The sequence below is a fragment of the Dasypus novemcinctus genome, chromosome 2 (assembly GCF_030445035.2).
Source record: "Dasypus novemcinctus isolate mDasNov1 chromosome 2, mDasNov1.1.hap2, whole genome shotgun sequence".
Taxonomy (NCBI): Eukaryota; Metazoa; Chordata; class Mammalia; order Cingulata; family Dasypodidae; genus Dasypus; species Dasypus novemcinctus.
Window position 1 is genome coordinate 93,124,788 of NC_080674.1, and position 22,134 is coordinate 93,146,921.

At 34.3% G+C, this 22,134-nt stretch overlaps 1 protein-coding gene across 1 annotated transcript in view; it reads left to right on the plus strand.

Moving 5' to 3' along the window:
* ADGRV1 (adhesion G protein-coupled receptor V1) overlaps positions 1–22,134 on the plus strand; it is a 685,020-nt gene that overhangs the window by 133,284 nt on the left and 529,602 nt on the right. The window contains exons 34-42 of the mRNA XM_058276109.1: positions 425–634; positions 7,419–7,549; positions 8,871–8,970; positions 9,607–9,786; positions 10,408–10,571; positions 12,789–12,882; positions 14,904–14,982; positions 15,091–15,229; positions 15,860–16,001. Of these exons, the coding sequence (XP_058132092.1) occupies positions 425–634; positions 7,419–7,549; positions 8,871–8,970; positions 9,607–9,786; positions 10,408–10,571; positions 12,789–12,882; positions 14,904–14,982; positions 15,091–15,229; positions 15,860–16,001 (1,239 nt within the window). The remainder of the gene's footprint in view (positions 1–424; positions 635–7,418; positions 7,550–8,870; positions 8,971–9,606; positions 9,787–10,407; positions 10,572–12,788; positions 12,883–14,903; positions 14,983–15,090; positions 15,230–15,859; positions 16,002–22,134) is intronic.

Sequence of the window (22,134 nt, forward strand, 5' to 3'; positions counted from 1 at the left end):
TAGTACCATTGGGTTGAGTGTTCAGTGGTGCCTTGGCTACTAGTGGGGTTCCAGCGAAGTAGATTGCTTGGCCCTTCTCCCAGTCACTTCTTTCATTGTTCTTGACTAGAGAGCAGGAAGTAAAGCTGTGATTCTTTGAAATAATCCTACACTAACTTTCCATAATTCAAAATGATCTCCATAACTGTACATATTAATGAAATTTTACAATGTTTATATGTGAAAGGATATATAGGTTAACATAATTTTGCTTATAGCAGTGCTAATATTAATATGTCATTGAACTGTTTTAATTCACTTAAATATTTTTATTAACTTTTAAAAATAGGTATTACTTGGGGCTTTTGTTAGTTCTCTATTTTGGTTTAGCTACTCTTAATGTTGGTTTAGTTACTTTGGTTACAATTTCATTAATTGTTTGTAGGTGAAATAAAAAAAACAGTTGTTTTAACCATTTTGGATGATTTCGAGCCAGAAGATGATGAAAGCATCGTTGTTAGTTTGGTGTACACCGAAGGTGGAAGTAGAATTTTGCCCAGCTCTGACACTGTGAGAGTGCACATTCTGGCCAATGACAATGTGGCAGGAATCGTTAGCTTTCAGACAGCTTCCAGATCTGTCATAGGCCATGAAGGTGGGTTCCTCTTTTTGTTGAGCACATTTACTGTCTTTTCCGTGGATGTTGTTATTTATCTTGTTTTTTAAAAGCTACTGATGTTTTATCCTTTCATTATTTTGTTGAGCTGTGTGTGTTCATTTGCATAGAATTTATTTGGGAGAGAGCTAAATAGTGAAGTGTTTGATTAGATTTAAGGGCCTGGCAGACTGGATTTGTGTCCTAACTTGCCCCTCCTATTGGTGTGATTTTCAGGAAGTTTGTCAAACTTGGGATGCTCAGCTTTCTCATCTGCTAAATGGGGGGAAATATTACCTGCTTCATAGGTTTCTTTGTGATGATTGGGTGAGGGAAGGAATGTAGTTTCTGGTAAGTGTAATTTGTGCTTAATGGTAGCTATTTGATTTAAACATTGTGTAATGTGATATAAGTAAAATGTCACAGGAGGAGAAACCATTCTAAATATTAATGACAAAGATGGTAACATTTATTGTTTTCTGCATGGAAGATATTCCACATTCATTATTTCACATAGTTTTTCTAACAGCCTACCAAATGGGCATACCAGTATGCACCCACATTTTCACATAAGTAAACTGAAATTTAGGAGTTAAATAACACTTTATTAGTGGAGCTTAAACAGAGTTCTGTCTGAATCCATAGACAATGCTGTAGAGCATCTTGTGAAAAGAAACTTTTTTTTTTGCTTGAACTTTTTTTTGTGTGTGTCTGCTGCAGAACCTAATAGTGTAGGAACTTTTGGTAAATACTTTAAATGATTTGAATAGGAAGAACAATGGATTTGAGTTGGAAAAATAATGTCTATTTGAGAGAAGGCAATTAATGAGACAGCCTAAATCTCTGTCAGCTAAGAGATGGAAAGTAGATTTATGGAGATAAATCAGGAAAATGAATAGGTTATTTGTGAATAGAGGAAGATAAGGAAGTTGTCATGGATGGTGCCATGTGGAAGACCAGGCTAACATGTTGAGAAAGGAAACCTGAAGAGAGAGGAGTGAGAGAGGCAAAGAAACCCTGAATCAGACAGGTGAGAAGAGACACAGGAGAGATTGTTTTCATTAGTTATCAGAAGAAGAACATAAGCACTATGTGTTGTTTTTTATTCTATTTTAGTTTATTTTTTTAAAAAAGGTAATTAGATTACATGAATGTTACTTTAAAAAATGTAAGGGATTCCCATATGCCCCACTCCCTACCCCTTCCACACTTTCCCACATTAGCAACATCCTTCATTAGTGTGGTACATTTGTTAAAATGATGAACACATATTGGAGCATTGCCACTAAGTGTGGATTATAGTTTACATTATAGTTTAAACTCCCTATTGCACAATTTTGTAAGTTATGACAAGATATATAATGTATGCTTGAAACTAACATGGCCAACAAGTGAGTTAGATCCTCCATTAGGGATAGCGAAAACAGTAGTGAATGTAGACGAAATTTAAAGGAGAGTTGGGGAAGGAAAGAAAATATCTAAGGATGATGAAAGGACTTAGAGTCCTTCAGGCAGTGCTGCTCAAATTGTAGTCCTGGGCTGGCCCCAGTTTGCAAAGTATTTGCTACTAATCTATGACAAGGTAAGTTCATAAATGAAAAGTTAGCCTTCAGAAACATTTTTAATAATTTCATTTTGCTGTGATGGCTAACAAGGATATTTATGGGCTTGTATTCCCATTCTTTTTGCTATTTAATTAATGGAGTATTTCATTTTTTTGTATTTTACAAATGTGTCAGTCCACGATGGATTAGGGCTAACAAAACAAAACAATATGAAAAACTCTCGACCTTCACTACAGAAAGTGTGAGAAACACTGCCTTAAGGGATGTTCTACTCACTATGTATGAAAGCAAGGGAAAAAATGGAGAAAATAGATTAAAGAGGAGTGTGTTGGATTTGTTTGTTGTTGAATAAATACTTGAAAGAAAATAATGTAGAAGAAGAGAATCCAAGTGTCAGCAGCATGGAGGGTATAAGTAAGATCTGGGACCAAGAAGGACTGAATTTAAGGAGGGATTTAGAACTAGACGAGGCATGTGATTTCCAGGAATATGGTGGATGTTTTCTCAGATTACAGAAGCATTTGGATGTCCAGGATCACTTTAAAGAGATTTTAACTTTAAGGCAGCTAGTATAGTGAAAGTGCATCCTGTGAGAGTCTGGGTGGTGATGGTGGTGGTGGCTTTGAGGACTCTGACGTAGCAGAGGCTTCCTGCTGTGTACCATAACACCTTGGAGAAACTGCTGACAGCGGCACCCATGGTCTTTTTAGCCTGTGTGAATTTAACCCGAAAACTGTATTGTGGTTGCTTTAGTTTCCAACAACTAAATATCTGCAAGAGATGCAAAGAGGAAAAGGGATTAGTAAATAAAATAGATGGTCTGGAATGTGTTCTTAGTTCTAAAAATCTGCTTTAGTATATCAATCTGTGAGCATGAGTTTGGTATAGGAAATAAAATACTGAAATGCTTTTATTGTTTGCATGATTACACCAAGATTTTCTTATTTTCTAAATAAAATTCTGGGGAATTTCCGAATTTTAGTTACTTTTTTTCCCTTTATCCATAAGCCTTTTCCTAGAGTTTAAATTAATTTTCTTTTTTCAAAAACATTATTTTGAATATCAAGGATTGAGTATTTTGTGTGCATATGTCTTGTATTACTGTAAAAATTGCATGTAGAAATGTGTACGATGCATGAGTTAACCCAAGTGAATTAATGTAAACCTTCATGGTGAGTCTACACAATTGCTAAACAAATGGGATAAAAGAAATTATGCCATGTGGGCTTTTAACAATGTTAACATTGCTTATGACCTAATGCTGGATTTTTATTTATGCGATTAGATTTAAAATGTGGACCATTCTGAACTTCTGTCTCTTGAATGCATTTTTGATTCATAGGGGGGAATGGCTTTAGTGTTAAACAATGTATTGAATTCTGTAGAATCTTATTTCTGTGTTTTTGTCCTAAAGCAGTTGCAGAGATGCCCAGTAGTAAATATTACTTTCTTTCAAATATAATGGACAGAATTTAGAAATATGGGAGAATGGATTTTGCTATGGTTACAAACTATGTATAAATGTGTTCTTTATAAATCTCTGTTAGATGTTTCACTCAGTTATCCAACTCAGCAACCTCATAATCACCATGTCATGTTCAATGGTTTAAACTTTTCCTTTTCATAGAGGCAACATGAATCTTCTTTAGGCAAAGATTTGAACAAGAAATGTGATTCTTTATAAACAGAATATAGAACTACTATAGTTGAAACATTCAACATTTTTCTTAACTTCCTATTGACGATTTTTGTTTCACACTATTCATATCCTAGAATTGTTTTAACTCGCTTTCTTTTTTATTGTACAAGGCAATCCATTTGGTTGGTAGGCAGTAAATACATGTATCTATTAAAGTGTGCTTCCTATATTTCAGTCTTTCATGATTTTTACATACACTGAAGTTGATATTGTTTATCTTTGCAAAAATAGTTCTGGCGTATTTTGGGACTAAGTGGACAAAATATCTGGGGTTATTAAAGTACATTTTAAGTTCATATTCCTTTATCCACATTAGGCTAGGCCTACACCCTGTACTTCCACTTTAGAGTTAAAATGTCTTACCACCTTTTGGTGGACGCTGTGGATTTCTTATCAAGATGATCTTCAGGAAATGTAGTCAGATTCTTTGGAGGGCACTCTATTGGGCTTTCAACTTGGGCAAAAACTAGAGTGCAGTTTAGAACATAGCAACATGTTTATTACCTAAAATTTAGAACATACTTTCTCTGAGACCATCCTTCTGCCCTTCCTCTTAGGTTAGAAGAGTAAGCACTTGTTTCCCTCTTCCTACAAACTGTTCTTTGACTACTCAAAGGAAGTAAAAGTTGATCTTTGGTATATCCTATCGTTTCTCCCAGGAGGCATTTTAAATGGACCTGATTCTTGGTAGGCTGCCTTCAGAAGGCAGAATCGTTACCTCTGTTTTTGTTTCCTAGGCTGCTGAAAGCATATATCATGAAATGGGTTGGCTTTAAACAATGAGAATTTATTAGCTTACAGTTTTGAGGCTGAGAAAATGGTCCAAAACAAGGCATCATCAAAGGCAATGCTTTCTTCCCAAAAACTGACTGACTGTGGGTGATCCTTGACTCCTCTGCCATGTGCCAAGGCACGTAGGGGTGTCTGCTGGTCTCTCCCTTCCCTTCCAGGTTTTATTGATTTCAGCTTCTTGCTTCTGTGGCTTTCTCTGTCTGTATTCCTCCCATTTATAAAGGATTCCAGTAAGAGGGTTAAGAGCCATGCTGAAGGAGGTGGTTCACACCTTAACTGAAGTAGCCTTATCAGAAGATCCTTCTTACAGCTCACAGGACTAGATTAACTTTAGGAACATGCTTTTCTGGGGTACATAGAGTTTCAAATCACCAGAACCTCCTTTACGATTAATAATGTATTGGAAAAAATTTCTTACTGTTCTTCCTTTAGATATGAAAAATTTACAATGGCCTTATAAGGTTTATGTATATAAGAAATGCTTTTTTTACCTATTTCTCTACTTCTCTGTGTATGTGTTTGTGTATCATGCTTCAAGTTATGTTTCTTGCTAAAATTTCAAAGGTCATATTTGTTAAATAGTATTAGGCTTTAGATTTTTATATGTAGTAAATATGTAAGAGGATGTCATTTTTTCTCTTCTCCCCAGCATTTCATTTTTATTTTCACTTTCTAATACTGTATTTATTCACCCATCTCTATCTGCAACCTTGTAAGATTGTAACCATAATATTTTTTCTTATGTGATTACAGGTTCCCTTCAATTTGGATCATTATTGACATATCTTTTGTTTTTAATGTACTTGCACTCTCGTTGCCTTTGACCAAACTTCCATAATTTTGTGTTTGCACTATTACCAAGTTTTGTGATTTTTAAAAAAAATTGAGCTGCAGGGGAGGCCGGTGAGGAGCCATGTGGTCCTCCCTGTGGGCACCTCTCATCAGCCACGCTTTTCCTGCTTGGATTAAGTTTCTCACAGTCTCCTAAGCAGCTGATAAACTTTAGCCTCTGGTTCAAGAAAAATTGAAAATCATGACCCTCTAAACCTATTTATTTGTGTCATTAGACAATACTTTGTAGAAGAGATAGCCTAATAACTCCAAAACTCTTTACGCTTTTGAGTACTAATCCCTTGTTTTTCAGTACAAACCTGCTCCATAATGAATTCTGCCTAGTTTATGATAGGGAGACTTCATTTTTCTTAGTAGTATCCGTATTTTGTTCACATAAGTTATTTGAATATAAACCTTTAAAATGATAGGCTGGCAGTTTTGGCTGATTATATGTAGTTTTATAGTCATATCATAACCCTTGAGTAATTTGATTGCTACCTTTCATTCCTCTGTGTTTAAAAGAAAATCCAAGACACAGTCTACTACTGTAGTGGTTGACTAATTTTTTTCTCTAAATGGGTATACCTAAAATATATGTGCATTGAACCATTGAATCTTGAGGTGTTTGAGGCAATCTTATTTAGAAGTGTTTCTGATGTTTTTACTTTCTTATATTTTCTGCTCCTCAAAATAGTACATTGTGCTAAAATTATATGTGCTTCAAGTTAGTATGAAAAACTTACTTTGCGTTTTTAATTTAAATTAAAATTGTCCTTAAATTAATTTATTCGTGATATTCTTATTTAAGAAGCCTATAGAACTATTTATTTAATTTTATTATCTTCAGAAATCAAAAAGTTGTGGTAGTTTAAAAAATCTTTGAAAAAGTTGTTTGTTTCATTATTTTATTTCTCTTTATTTAAAAATTATTAGATAAAAGTATTTACTGTAGACACTAAAAGTAATGGGTTTTCTTGAATTTCTACTATATGTCAGTGCTACAAAATTTGAAGAAGTAGGTGCACTTTTTAAGCTTATTAAACATCATCCTATTTAATAAAAATTATTTTTAGTGGCATAGTTCATTAGTATGTTTTAGCTGTCTTCGTCATCATATAAGACTTGTGAATTGACCACGTTTTTAGCAAGCCATATGGCCATTAGCAATTCTTCCTAGGATCTTACTTTTCACTTTTAGCAATTTAAAAGAAATGGCTACTGTGATTTTCTTCAATTTTACAAAGTATAACTTAGGGATAAAAGCAGAAATGGAAAGTATCTAAAATACTTCAATTATCAGGAATGATAACTGTAACTTTGGTGAAGTTACAGAGAATGATGTACAGATTTGACACCTTTCCTTTGTATTTCTTTTTGTAAAACAAAATCATTGATGGTATATGTAAGTTATAATCTAAAGAAATGTGATTTTCAGGTATTTGCAAGCATTTTTATGCATGCATTGTGTAAAATCACATTGCATACCAGTGTAAGGAAATTGTGTTTTGAGCAGTGAAGGAAGCATTTACTTTTGCTGTTACTAGTTTTGGCCATGAGGAGTTTCTTATTTTCTTTAAATTACAGAACATTCATGTTCTGGTGCATGTTTTGGAGTGTATGTAAGTTTGTGTTTCCATTTTAGCATGTGATTTTGTAATATTTACATATTTACTTCATGAAGTTTTATTAAATGACAACATTTAGAAGTAGGTCCATGTGTTAGTAAATGATGAGCATGTAAAAAGCTTTTAGAAAATTCAAAACAGAACAGCCTTGTAGTGTTCTCCGAAAAGGTGATGGAATAGTTGCATGTTTGGGATTTGGGTTTTGTTGAATTCAAATGTCAAATTCATTTTCCATTAAGCATTTATCAATCCGTACATTTCAATTGCAGGAGAAATTTTGCAATTCCATGTGGTAAGAACACCCCCTGGTCGAGGAAATGTTACTGTTAACTGGAAAATTACTGGGCAAAATCTAGTACTCAGTTTTGCTGACTATACTGGACAAATCTTTTTTCCTGAGGTAATACCAAGAGAAAAGCTTAACCAAGTATTATCTGGAGTAAATATATTTGTGTGTGTGTGTGTGTGTATATATAAATTTTTTTTTTTTTTTTTTTTTTTTTTTGAGGTACCGGGCTAGGGATTGAATCCAGCACCTCGTATTTGGGAAGCCAGTGCTCAACCACTGAGCCACATCTGCTCTCCTGAGTTGTTTTTTTTTGGTTGTTTACTCGTTTTTTGTTGTTTTTTTTGTTTTTGTTTTTAGGAGGCACTGGGAACTGAACCCTGGATTCCCATGTGGGAAGCAGGCGCTCAACTGCTTGAGCCATATTCACTCCCCAAATAATGTATTTTGAAGAAAAAAGAAAAGCTTATTGTGTAATTCAAAGATTAAAGAAAGTTAATAAGAGAACTGATTGCTTAGAAACCTAAAGGAAGAACATTACACAAATAAAGATCTTTTAAGACTTAAGGAGGAAGTTTGTTCTTCCATATGTGGTTTGGTAGATCTCCTTAAAGGAAACAGAAGCTGTCAACTTTTTAGTCTGAGCCAAGCTATTTCCTGGCCTCCATTGTTGGTGTCAGCTATGTCATTCTGACTATGTTGGACAGTCTGTCTCTCTCCTCTTTCTCCTCCTCGCTCTCTTGGAACTTTAAATGCATTACATAATTCAACAAATATATCTCTAAAAACAAATGTCTTTTTTTATCCTCTTCATACTATATTTTTGAGGGCCCATTTTGAAGGTCTTTCTGGTACTTTAAAAGAGGACTATTGGTGGTAAATAACTTTAAGAAATCACTTCTTGATAGAAAATTAGCACTGCTCTCTTGTCACTCTGTCTTCCTTTCATTGTCACACTCACTTGGTATGAAATCTTTTTGATAATGCCATTCCTTTTCTCTCCATGTCTACCTCCTTGGCCTTAAGCCAAGCTCTTATTATCTTTCCATTTGAGTACCAATTTTATTTCTAATAGCAGATCTCCCTGAACACTAATATTCTTTTCCCTGCTCCAGTTTTCCTTATTTTCCACTGCCAGAGAAATCTTCCCAATTTATTGCCTTGTTTGAAATTTTCCATAGTGCTATCTTGCTAAACAGATAAAGTCTCCATTCCTTAGCTCAGCATTCAGGATTGCCCACAATCATTCCCTCTCTATCTTAAGCCTAGTTTCCCATGAGTCAATGGTTTTCAATTTAAACATTTTTTTTAAAGCCACAGAACTCTTTATTAAATGAAAATATGTTTGGATACTCAATTTGTAAAACCAATAAAAGCAGCAGATAGTTTGTGTTCTGTAATGATAAGACAGAGTGGTTTTTTCTATTTGACTTAGGGGTCATTTAATCAAACACTATTTGTGCATTTGTTGGACGACAACATTCCTGAAGAGAAAGAAGTTTACCAAATCATTCTGTATGATGTCAGGACACAAGGTAATTCAGAATTCAATTTAATTTTTTTTCTGATATATCATTCTCTTATGGAAAAAAAAGGAAACAATAGTTGAGTTAATATCTCTATATTTAACAAATAGACATATACCAATTAGAAAAAAATGTTATTTTTATATATTGTCTGCCTATAGAAATGTTATGTCAAAAAAAACCACCACTTGGGAATACTTACCTGTAGATAATGAGGAAAAAGCCCTATAAAACTTCTGGTAAATAATTACCTATGGCATAAAAACATTTCCAAAGGTCGAATTTTCCTGAAGTTAATTTTACACTGGTAGACAAATTTGAATTTTGGAACAATTCACATTTAATCATCTTTTGTGCATATTCACTGCATACTTTCCTCAGTGTCTTGACAGTTTCTGTAGTTCATAAATGACCAACATAACAAATAAGTCAAGTGAAAACAAATCATGATTTACTGTCTAGAAAAAAGAAAGTGGAATCTAGGCTCTGTTGAACCACATGAAGATTTCTGTCTAAGAAGTGAATAAAGTAGAATATTTTCTGTTTACTTTAATACGTTTTAGAGACCGGAATTTTATTTTAAGTATTAAGAAGTTAGTGCTAAATCATTGTCAGATTTCCTGATGTGTTCATTGACATTTTTAGGAGTTCCACCAGCAGGATTCGCTCTGCTTGATGCTCAAGGATATGCCGCTGTCCTGACAGTAGAAGCCAGTGATGAACCACATGGAGTTTTAAATTTTGCTCTTTCATCAAGATTTGTTATAGTACAAGAGGCTAATATAACGATACAGCTTTTCATCAACAGAGAGTTTGGATCTCTAGGTTTGTGTTCCTCTAAAATGAATGGAGTTTCTAGACAGATTAAAAATTTCTTTTATTTATATGGATGAAAGTCATTGCTAAAATAAATCAGAGACAGGACAGAATTATTAGTTGAGGACAGGGCTTTATAACTTTGTTGTTCTTGTATAGATTAAAGGAATTATCTGTTGTCACAACAATGCTGTATAACAATTATAAAATGCCGGCAGCATACAGTGATCAGTTGGCTGGGGTTTGAATCTCGGCTGGGCTTGGCTAGGGGTAGCTTTTCTCCATGTGTCTTCCATTGTCCTGGGACCAGCAGAGGCACAAGAGAACAAGCAAAAACATGCAAGACTTCCTTTGGTCTAGGCTCGAAACTAGCATGGCATCCCTTTTACTTCTTATGATTAGCCAAAACAAGTCACAAGGTCAAACTCAGAGACTAGTGGCAGGGAAGCATGTCTTGCCCACAATGGGAGATCACTGAGCAAAGGCCATGGACATAGGGAGGTTTGAGGAATTGGGCTACTAGTACAATCTATCTATTGAAGGTGCTGTTAGAAAAGGCAAAAAAATTTGCAGTGTGATATTATTTTAACATTTAAGTATTCATATCTTTTCCCTTACCAATTCAAACAGGAATTGTCAATGTCACATATATCACAGTTCCTGGAATGCTGAGTCTAAAGAACCAAACAAAAGGAGACCTAGCAGAGCCTGGAGTTGATTTTGTACCTGTGGTTGGCTTTCTGATTTTAGGAGAAGGGGAGACATCAGCAGCCATCAACATTACTATACTTGAGGTAAAACACTTACGTTATTTCCCTATTAGCATATCAAATCTTTAGTAATCACATGGAAAGTAGAAATTGTTGGGCTGTTCTATCTGTAATATGTTGTAACATTTAGCAAGAGACCTCTGATAGCTTTGCATTTTAAGGTATCAAATCTTGTGCAGACTGAGCTCACCTCATATTTTTTAGTGTTGTCTTATTTTAAATACACACACATACACCTCTGCTTTCAGTATAAGATTTGGAGTTGCACAGCAATTATCTCCAGAAACTTGGACAATTCATTTCTGATTAGTTCTCGCTGGTGCCGTTAAATCAGCTTATTTCTTTTCACAACTTTTTTTAACCACACAGTGGTTTCTGTTCTTGTTTAGATAGTTTGGTCTGCTGTTGTGGATTTTATTATAGAAACACCTGGTGATAAGGTTGTGAAGCACCTTAATGCTTTCCCCTTTGAGATGGTATTGGCCTAAGAGATTCCATAGAAGCATTTTGATTATGCCAAAGGACTCATTGGCCCAGCAAATCCATGTAGGTCAGAATCTTTTTTGGTAGAACTGGTTAGATTAGAGATAGTGAGAAACTCACTAGAGACTGATGACATAAATGTGATTACTGTCAAACTGAAGTCATTATTGGTGACTGAAGTGACATTTTAAGTGAATTTTTCATGTCGTGAAATCTTGTGCTTGTTTGGAACTTAGTGTTTCAGCTTCCTCAATACATTTCAAGAGTACGTGTGGAGGTAGTGAGAGGTGATGTACTAGGAGGAAGAGGGAAAGGGAGAAAAAGAATGAATATTGCCTTCAAAAAATATTTTTTAATTACTATGTATTTTGAGGGCTCTGTTTGTTTTCTGAGATGCTTTTTTACCTTTATAAAATTACAAGTAGTATAAACCATCTACCATTTGAAGTTAATGACTCTTATTTTATTGATTACCATGGCACTATGATCTAATATAATATTATGAGAACTCTAAATCCACAAAATAAAAGGTAATGTTATTTCATAAGTGACATACAACACAAGATTTGATAGAACTTGCAGGTAAGTCATCTTTCAAATATATAATCTATTAGTGTAACTGAATATAAAAATAGATTATTTCTTAGACATATTAGATTTAAAGCAGAAAATGTATAGCCGCCCTTCTTTTCTTCACTGAGTCTAGTGTTATGAACCTGGGGAATCCAGTTCCACTTCTCTTTCTCCCTAGCTATTTGTAGATCTTTCTTCTTGCTGCATAGCGCTAGATTAAGAGATCAAAGGCCTATAAATACAGGGAATAAGCAGCCTGGGGGCTGGCAAAGGGAGAATTGTTGTGTGAGTTTGGGGAAAGGTGGGTGGATGGGGGAGAATCTCTTTTACGTCTGCTTCTGTAACTCTTCTTGGTCCATATAGTTCATAATTGTTCAAAAACTTTCATCTTTACTTTCTTGTTCTCCCACCTGGAAACATAAGTCCATTAAATAAAGTGAAGGAAGACGTGTCTGCTGCTGTGTTTCTATTGATATTATATATACATGTTCATACATTGAAAATCTATGTAAATATTGGTGACTGGCTGGGCACCCCTGATACGGATTTTGCTAGTCCTCATCTTTTGAGCACTGTGTTAATTTCATTACTATTATTTGGGCTAGTGGCTAAAAATAATAACTGTCAATTTAAAGTACCCTCTCTAGGCCAGACATATCACACACATTATTTTTAATCATTATTACAATCCCACAAAGTAGTTTTTGTTTCTCCCAAAATAATGATGGTTAAATTGAGGCCCTGAAAATTAAGAAACTGACCTTAAAATGACAGAATTTGATATGAGGTCTCCTTGATGGCAAAGCCTACACTTTTCTCTTGGTATCATTTGTCTTTGTTCCAAAAATGGAATATTTAAGATACAGTAATTTTAAGTCTTTTCTTCATGCTTGTTCTGTTTTGAATATATTTTATATTTTATAATTGTTGTGCATATTACAATTTAGGTAAAAATGACACAATATTAATAGTTTTATTGGTTCAATTTAGTAACGTTTCTCACAGTCAAGTATTAATTTAATAATTTTATGCATATTTGACTCTTTTCTACTGTATTTTTGCATTTTAATATTTTCTTTATACAATTTAAGCTTATATATTTATAAAATAATTTAAAAAACAGTTCATGGAAATAATTACTTTGGCAGCAAAAGTATAAGGATTTAATAGGTGTGTTTTTTACAGGACGATATACCAGAGCTAGAAGAATATTTCCTGGTGAATTTAACTTATGTTGAACTTATCATGGCTCCTTTAACATCATTTCCTCCAAGACTAGGTATGATGCTTTGTTTCTGTGCTTCATTTTGCTCACTTATTTCAATTGAAATAAAGATATTTGATTTTTTAAAATCAGGAGTAATCATTGTGATATTTTAAAATCTCAGCTCTGTGTGTAAATGTCATGGCTTTTAGATTTCTTTCATTTAAAGACCGTTATACACTGTACTTTATTGGACACTGTAAAACATCTAAGAAGTATTATGTCAGACCTTTTAAATATTACAGCATTTTATAACCAACTTTGCAATCCTCAAAATAGGTTTAGTTCTTTACCTGATTGACACTATGAAACACATTTTTCTTTCATTTCCTTTTAAAATTTAGTTAGCTATTTTTGTTAGATCTCCAGATTATTGGATGACTTATTTTCCTTTAGGTTAAGCAAAGCTTTTGTTTGTTGGTTCTGTCCTGATTTTTTTTTTTCTTTTTCTTTTCATGCTTTTAGAAAAGACTCAGTCTATTACAGACTGAAAGGTAAAACTTGAACCTTGGTACAGGTTTATGTAGATTGCTTTAAAAAGATATATTCCTATTTTGAAAACACAAAGTCCTGTTTGTGGTTTGGAAAATTTGTTATTGGGAAATTTTGTCTGAAGCTTGCAGGTGTGATGGCCCAGTAGGGGGTGGTGGCAAGTAGCACTGAGGATAGTCTGCTTTCCTAGCCCTTTCTTAGAAGATGAACTGGGCAGAAGGGGAAAGTAAGCTGAGTTGTGGGAGCATGGCCAAGAGCTGTGGCCTAAGAACAAGAGTTTTCTCATTCGAGTTCTGAGGGTTACTGTGACAACTTTGAAAATATCAAAAGAGAATAATCAATTTCTAACATTATTGTTTGAGAAGTTTCAGTTCTTTTGCAAAATAAATATTGGACTCCAGCAACTGGACTATGTACATCAAATAATTATTAGACAAATATTATTGTTCATCTTAAGAAAACTAACAAAATATTTCATATTTCTTTCATACCAATATTAAAGGTAATTTGAATAGTTAACCTTCGTTGAGTGCTTACTAATGTCACTATTTCAAGGGCTTTGTGTGTTAGCACTTAGAAACATCATCACTTACATAATCCCATTTTACAGATGAGGGAACAGAGGCTAAAGGATGCTAAGTAACATGCTCAAAGTCAAGCAGCACGTAAGTGGTAGAGCTTGGATGCAAATGGCTTGGACTGATTATAGAATCCGTAATTTGTAGGCCTCTAGTTTGAAAGTCACAAATCTTGATTTTACGATCTTTCCTCAACAATATTTCCTCAGTCTAAAGAAAATTACACTTTCCCTATCCTTGCTTTACCCAGGCAGCTGCCATAGGTATCCTGGACTAAAATAGAACCTCTGGAATTTCAAAGATGAAGGCAGTTGACATTTTTTTTAAAGCAGTTAGGGGTTAATTAATATTTCAAGACTGAAGAATATTTATTGATAATATTAAACTTAGTAGACAGAATACAACATAAAAAGGGATAAGAGAGTTTATTTCAGTCTGAGTCTCTCTTTATTCCATCAAACCTTTTTTCCCCATCTTTCCTTCCTATCTCAACTTCTGTTTGTATCTCTGTCTGTCTGTCTCTTTTTCCCACGTATATTTCTCTCTGTCTTTCTCGTCCCTTTTCCTAACTTTTTTCTCTTGCTATTTCTACTCCTTCAAACTTCCCATTTTCCTTTCCTACTGCACTGTTGATATTGTAGAATAGTGGTACCAATTATATTTTTAAAATTATTAAAATAACAGAATGCTCCATAACCTTAGTTGCTTATTATTTCATTCTGTTCTCAGTTGATTAAATTTCTATACATCAGTGACTTTCGTTAGTAAAAATTTCTTTTTGCAGGTATTATAATTGCTCATGTCTTTATTTTGTTAAAATTCCTTGAATCATGTTGTTGGTAATACCTACATATTGGAAATATATAATTGCAATGGCATTGTCTTTAAATTCAATATCAATATCAAATAGCATTTTTAGTAGTCATTTGTATTTATTTAAAAATGTTATTTTTATGTTTTGGTCAGATGCAGAAGGCTTGACTGCACAGATTGTCATTGATGCCAATGATGGAGCCAGAGGTGTAATTGAATGGCAACACAGCAGGTGATCCCAAGACACTGATAAAATACTTTTCTTACCTTCAGATTATTTCCTATCTACTGAATAAGCTTATGAGGAAAAAATGAATGTAGTCTCTTTATTTTATTACAGGTTTGAAGTAAATGAAACCCAAGGAAGCTTAACATTGGTGGCCCAGAGGAGTGAAGGGGCTCTTGGTCATGTTTCCTTGTTTGTGTATGCACAGAATTTGGAAGCACAACTAGGGCTGGATTATAGCTTCACCCCAATGGTAGGGCTCAAGATCAATCACAGATCACTTTTACATATTATTTTATAATCATTATTCCTTGAGAGTTATAGTGATTTAGAGTCTGTATAAATAATCTTATAATAAAATATATGTTCTCCTGTCAAATGGCAAAATGATGGGATCTATTATCTGTATATCTATAAATTGAATTTTCAGTACTATTCTTTTTTTTCAGTACTATTCTAAAGATTATCTTGTGTTCATTCGCTATTTTATTGCAATATATGATATAGAAGGCAGCTTATTGTGTTAAGTAGAGAATTTATTTCATTAGTTGATCTTCCCAGAGCTACTTGAAAATTTTATATTTTGTCCTAATTTAGTGAAACACATTTAATGTCCCTAACTGCTTTTTATGTTCTCAACATGCTTTTTATTCCTTAACCAAATATATGCTTTCTTCTCTTTCTCCCTTACATTTTTTCTTTTTTCACTTAATTCTGTTGATTGCACATAAAAAGAGATAGTGCAAAAAAGGAAAAAAAATTCCTGTAAAATTGCTTACTCTTTACATTCACAATTATATTTATTTCTTTACAAATATTATATAGAAATATTGCATATATTATTTTAAATGTAAATATTATCTACATTTACCTTTCCAATTAGATTCTTTATTTTGCTGATGGAGAAATGTGTAAAAATGTTGACATCAGGATTCTTGATGATGACAATCCAGAAGGAAATGAAAATTTTCAGCTAATTTTAACAAATCCTTCTCCTGGACTGGAGCTGGGAGCAAATACAATAGGTAAATGGTAAATTCTTATATATAACTCCCTCTTCTTTATGCTTTTCCCCCTAATATAGGGGCAGCTATAAAGGGAATTACAGAGTACTGATGATTTTCTAAGCTTAGAGTGAAAAATATTTTCATTTAAGCATTTCTAAATTTCTGTGTCAGTGTAACAGTACTTCTGACCTGTGTGTGTGTGTGTGTGTGAGTGTGTGTATGTGTATGGCCTATGTAAGAAAAAAAAGTACGTTAGTCACAAAGAGAATATTAAATCATTTCTACAATTATTGGTAGGTTCTATTTACTATGTCCATGTCTTTCTTTTGGAATTTGAATTAACTTTCTGGTTTCCTGCTTAGCAACAGAAGAAATAGCAAATTAGCTCTTTTAATGTCATCTAATTGTTGTAATGTTTCTGCATAAGATTGAAGTATATTGATGCCATAGACAGATTATAGGAGCAATACATTTTTTAGTTTGAAATGGTTACTAAAAGTCATCCTCGTTCACTGTATGTCATGTCTACTGCTGACTGTTTAGAGAATGTATGGAAGAGATAAACAAGGAAAGTTCCTGGACATAACAGGACTTTAATATGGAAGGGACTTTAAGAGTCACTTAATTAAATTTCCTGAGAGATAAGCCAGTGGACACTGAGAACTGAGTGTTGACTGACTCTTCAATCTCCTGTTTCAGCCAGTTTTTAATTTGATTGGCCTTTGAATTCTTGTGTTATTTACCTTTATGTGAAAAATCTGATTTGTAGTATAAAACATAAAAAAAATTTAAGGAACTTAAAGGCTGAGTTTTACTGTTTTTTTTTTGCCATATTGATAGTATAAAATTATATTTCTAAGCTTGCAGAACCTTTCCATGAGATTGCGGCAATTATTTCAAATCCAAAGCATATTGTTTGAGATGAAATAATTTTTTTTTGTAGAACATATGGGATATTAGTAATGGATTCCAGGAATGGACAAAATGTATTAGTTAAGAATGTTCCATATCCAGTTCAAACTGACTTAAGCAACAGTTATTTTTTGACTCACTTAATCTCAGGGACTAAAGACATGGTTTTAGATAAGGTGGGACCAGAATTTACCAATCCCGTCAAGACCTCTGTTGTTTTCTGTCTCTCCTTTTGGCCTTTTGGAGTATTCACTTCATCCCAAGACTGACATTACTCATTGTCACAAGATGGTGGCCACCATCATTCTCCTGCACTCCCTGTAACAGGAAAAAGAGTCCAAGCATTCTTTTTTAAATTTTTAAAAAATTTCTCTACCCTTCCTTGCACCCCCACCCCAGTTGTCTGCTCTCTGTGCCCATTCGCTGTTTGTCCTTCTGTGTCTGCTTGTATTCTTGACAGCGGCACCCAGAATCTGTGTCTCTTTTTGTTGCGTCCTCTTGCTGTGTCAGCTCTCCATATATGCGGCACCGTTCCTAGGCAGGCTGCACTTTTTTCATGCTGGGTGGCTCTCCTTACGGGGTGCACTCCTTGCGCATGGGGCTCCCCTATGTGGGGGACACCCCTGTGTGGCAGGGCACTCCTTGAGCACATCAGCGCTGCACGTGGGCCAGCTCATCACATGGGTCAGGAGGCCCTGGCTTTGAACCTTGGACCTCCCATGTGGTAGGGGGATGCCCTATCTGTTGGGCCAAATCCTCTTCCCTAAGTCCAAGCATTCTTGAAATAAGTCGTGGGATAATTCTGAGTGGAATTACTTAGGTTACATGCTCCCTTGAATGACCAGGAGAAAGGATTGTGCCATTTGGCTCTGACAAGTTTACTTTATGTTTATACTTTTCTTATTTTTTTAATATTAAAATATTCCTCAGTACAATAAATGCTTTGATAGTGGGAAATTTCTGAAACCATGCTCCATTAATAAATCTTTAGGAATATCCAAACGTTCACATAGTAACAATATCTTGTATTTAAACCTTTGCATACATGAGCATGAAGATTATCCATTGAGTACAATGGATGTTTAAGGAAAAGGACATGGACTGTCTTCCAAATAACCCACACTCAGAAGGGTTTATGTAAAACTATTTTTCTGCATTCTCACTAGCAATTTACTTTAATAGTCATTAACATTTCTAACAGTTCTGATGAATGAAATGTAAGTGGTTATATTGTGCATTTTTTAAATTCATTTCCCTGTTTATTAGAGAGAGTGACCTGGTTATTTGTTTTTTCTTTCTGTCATGTTTTTGTTTTAAACTTTTTTCTTTATTAGAGAAGTGTGAGTTTACAAAACAATCATGCACAAAATATGGAATTCCCATATACCACCCATCAACAACCTGCACCAGTGTGAAACATTTATTACAATTGATGATAGAACATTTCTACAATTGTACTATTACCTATAGTCTGTGATTTAACTTGGGGCTCACTGTGTAGTGTAGATCCAAGTATTTAAAAAAAAATTTAGTTCTGTTGCCAGATATAAAATCTAACATTTCCCCTTTTAATCATATTCCCATATATATTTCAGTGCTGTTAATTGACTTCACAGTGTTTTGCTACCATCAATACTATCCATTATCAAAACATTTCCAGTATTCCAAATAGGAAACCAGGACATTTTATGCCTTAACTTTCCATTCTCTATCCCCACCCCATCCCCTGATAATCTATATCCTAGATTTTGACTCTATGAGTTTTTAAATTCTAATTATTTCATATCAGTGATATCATACAAAGTTTTGTGGTTTTGTGTCTGGTTTATATCACTCAATATGATGTGTTCAAGATTCATTCATATTGCCACATGTCTCAGGACTTCATTACTTTTTTTTACTGCTAAATAATATTCCATTGTATTAATAGGTATATACCACATTTTATTTATCCATTTGTCAGTTGACGAACACTTGGGTTGCTTCTCTTCCATCTTTTGGCAGTTGTGAATGATGACACTATGAACATCAGTGTGCAAATATCTGTTCCGAGTCCCTGTTTTCAAGTCTTTTGGGTATATACCTAGTAGTGGGATTGATGGGTCCTATGGTAGTTCTATACTGTGCTTTTCAAGGAACTGCCAAACTGTCTTACATAGTGGCTGCACAATTTTACATTGCCACTAGCAGTGAATGAATGTTCCTGGTTCTCCGCATCCTCTCCAACACATGTTATTTTCCTTTTTTTAAATAGCAGCCATTCTAATGGGTGAAATGGTAATTCATCATGGTTTTGCTTTCCATTTCCCTTATGGCTGATGAAGTTGAGCATCTTTTCATGTGCTCTCTGGCCATTTATATATCTTCTTTGGAGGATGTCTATTAAAATTTTTTTGCAGTTTTTTAAAACTGGGGGTTTGTCTTTTATTGTCAAGTGGAGGATTTCTTTCTTTATTCTGGATATTACCTTTATTGGATATATGGTTTCTGCATATTTTCTGCAGTGTGTGGGGTTGTCATTTTACTTTTATGATAAATTTCTTTGAGACACAGAAGTTTTCATTTTGATGGGATCTCATTAGTGTTTTTTTTTAAAAATTTTATTTATTTCTCTCCTCCTCCCTCCTTCCCCTCTCCCCGTTGTCTGCTCTCTGTGTCCATTCGCTGTGTATTCTGTGTTCATTTTTATTCTTGTCAGTGGCACCAGGAATCTGTGTCTCTTTTTATTGTGTCATCTTGCTGCATCAGATCTCCATGTGTGCAGTGCCACTCCTGGACAGGCTGCACTTTATCATGCAGGGTAATTCTCTTTACGGGGCACACTACTTGTGTGTAGGGCTCCCCTACACAGGCAACACCCCTGGGTGGCACAGCACTCCTTGTGCTCATCAGCACTGCATGTGGGCCAGCTGACCACACTGGTCAGGAGGCCCTGAGTTTGAACCCTGGACCTCCTGTGTGGTAGGCAGATGCTCTATCCGCTGAGCCAAATATGCTTCCCTCATTAATGTGTTTTTCTTCTGTTGCTTGTGCTTTGGGTATAAAATCTAAGAAAGCATTGCCTAACACAAGGTCCTGAAGGTGCTGCCCTAAGTTTTCTTCTAGGCATTTGATAGTTCTGGCCCTTTGGATCTTTGATCCATTTTGAAATGGTTTTTGTATATGGTATATGGTAGGGGTCATCCTTTTTTTTCTTTTCCAAACAGAGATGCAGTTTTACTGGCAACATTTGTTGAAGAGACTATTCTTTTCCAATTGAGTGGTCTTAACTTCCTTGTAAAAAATCAGTTGGACATAAATGTGATAGATGATTTCTGAACTCTTGATTTCAATTCCATTTCTCTATATCTCTGTCCTTGAGTCATTACCATGCTGTTCTGATTAGTGTGGTTTTGTAATAAGTTTTAAGATTGTAAAGTGTGAGTCCTTCAGCTTCATTCTTGTTTCTCAAGATGGCTTTAACTATCAGGGACCCCTTGCCCTTCCAAATAAATATGACGATAGGCTTTTCCATTTCTGCAAAGATTGTTGTTGGAGTTTGGATTGGGATTGCATCGAATCTGTAAATTGCTTTAGATAGTTTTGCAATCTTAAAGATGTTTAATCTTCCAGTCCATGAACATGGAATGTCCTTCCATTTATTTAGATCTTTTTTTAAAATTTACTGGAGTATATCACTCATACTTAAACATACGTAAACAATAAGTGTACAATAATAGCTGTGAACTTACAAAACAAACATATATAACATCATACAGGACTCTTGTACCTTACCCTACCACTAATACCTTACACTGTAATATTCTTTCATAATTTGTAACAAACATCTCACAACAATGCAAGGTATTGGTGGAGGGTTGATGTATAGGAATCCTGTATGATGGTTTGCATTTTTACTTTGTAAGTTCACATCTTTTACTATACATTTATTGTTTATGTATGTTCATATATAAATGATATAAAGATAATAATAATGGGGGTCGGGGAAAAATACTTTGGTTAGTAGTAATATTTTGACAATGCTCTTTAATCATTATTTAGATCTTTTATTTCATTTATAAATTTGTAGTTTTCTTTGTACAAGTCCATTACATCCTTGGTTAAATTTATTCCTAGATATTTGATTCTTTTAGCTGCTATTATTAATGGAATTTTTTCTTGATTTCTTCCTTTGATTGTTCATTGCTTATAATATAATCACCACTGCATTTTGGGTGTTGATTTGTACCCCTCCAATTGGTGAATTTATTTATAGCTCTAGAGGCTTTGTTGTGGATTTTTCAGGACTTTCTGCTTATAGGATCACGTCATCTGCAAATAGGGAAAGTTTTACTTCTTTTCCAATTTGGATACCATTTATTTCTTTTTCTTGCATAATTTCCCTGGCATGAAGTTTCAGTACAATGTGGAATAACAGTGGTGACTTTGGACATCCTTATTTTGTTCCTGATCATAGAGGGAAAGTTTTCAGTCTTTCACCGTTAAGTACAATGTTAGCTGTGGACTGTTGGTTTATGCTCTTTCTCATAATGAGGAAGTTTTCTTCTATTCCTGTTGTTCTAAGTGCTTTCCCCAAGAGTTGCTGGATTTGGTCAAATGCCATTTCTGCATCAACAAAGATGATCATGTAGGTTTTTTTCCCCCTTTTATTAATGGGGTATAGTACATTAATTTATTTTCTTATTTTAACCACCCTTGCATACCTGGTGTAAATCTCACTTGATTATGGTGTATAATTCTTTTAATATGCTTTTGGATTCAGTTTGCTATTATTTTGTTGAAGATTTTTGCATCTCTATTCATAAGATATATTGGTCTGTGGTTTTCTTTTCCTGTGGTATCTTTTATCTGGCTTTAGTATGAGGGTAATGTTGGCCTTATAGAATGTGTAAGGGAGTATTCCCTCCTCTTTAGTTTTCCAGAAGAATTTGAGCAGAGTGGGAATTAAGTGTTCTTGGAATGTTTGGTAGAAATCTCCTGTGAAGCCATCTGTTCTAGACATTTCTTTGTTGGGAGGTTTCTGAACACTGGTTTGTTTTCCTTACTAGTAATTTGTTTGTTGAGAGCTTCTATTTACTGTTTTTTTTTTCATTTAAAAATTTTTATTGAAGTACATCATGCATACATGAACATATATAAAAATGAATGTACAGTAAAAGTTTGTTGGGAGGTTTTTGATTACTGATTTATTGTCCTTACCAGTAATTGGTTTGTTGAGATCTTTTGTTTCTTCTTTTTG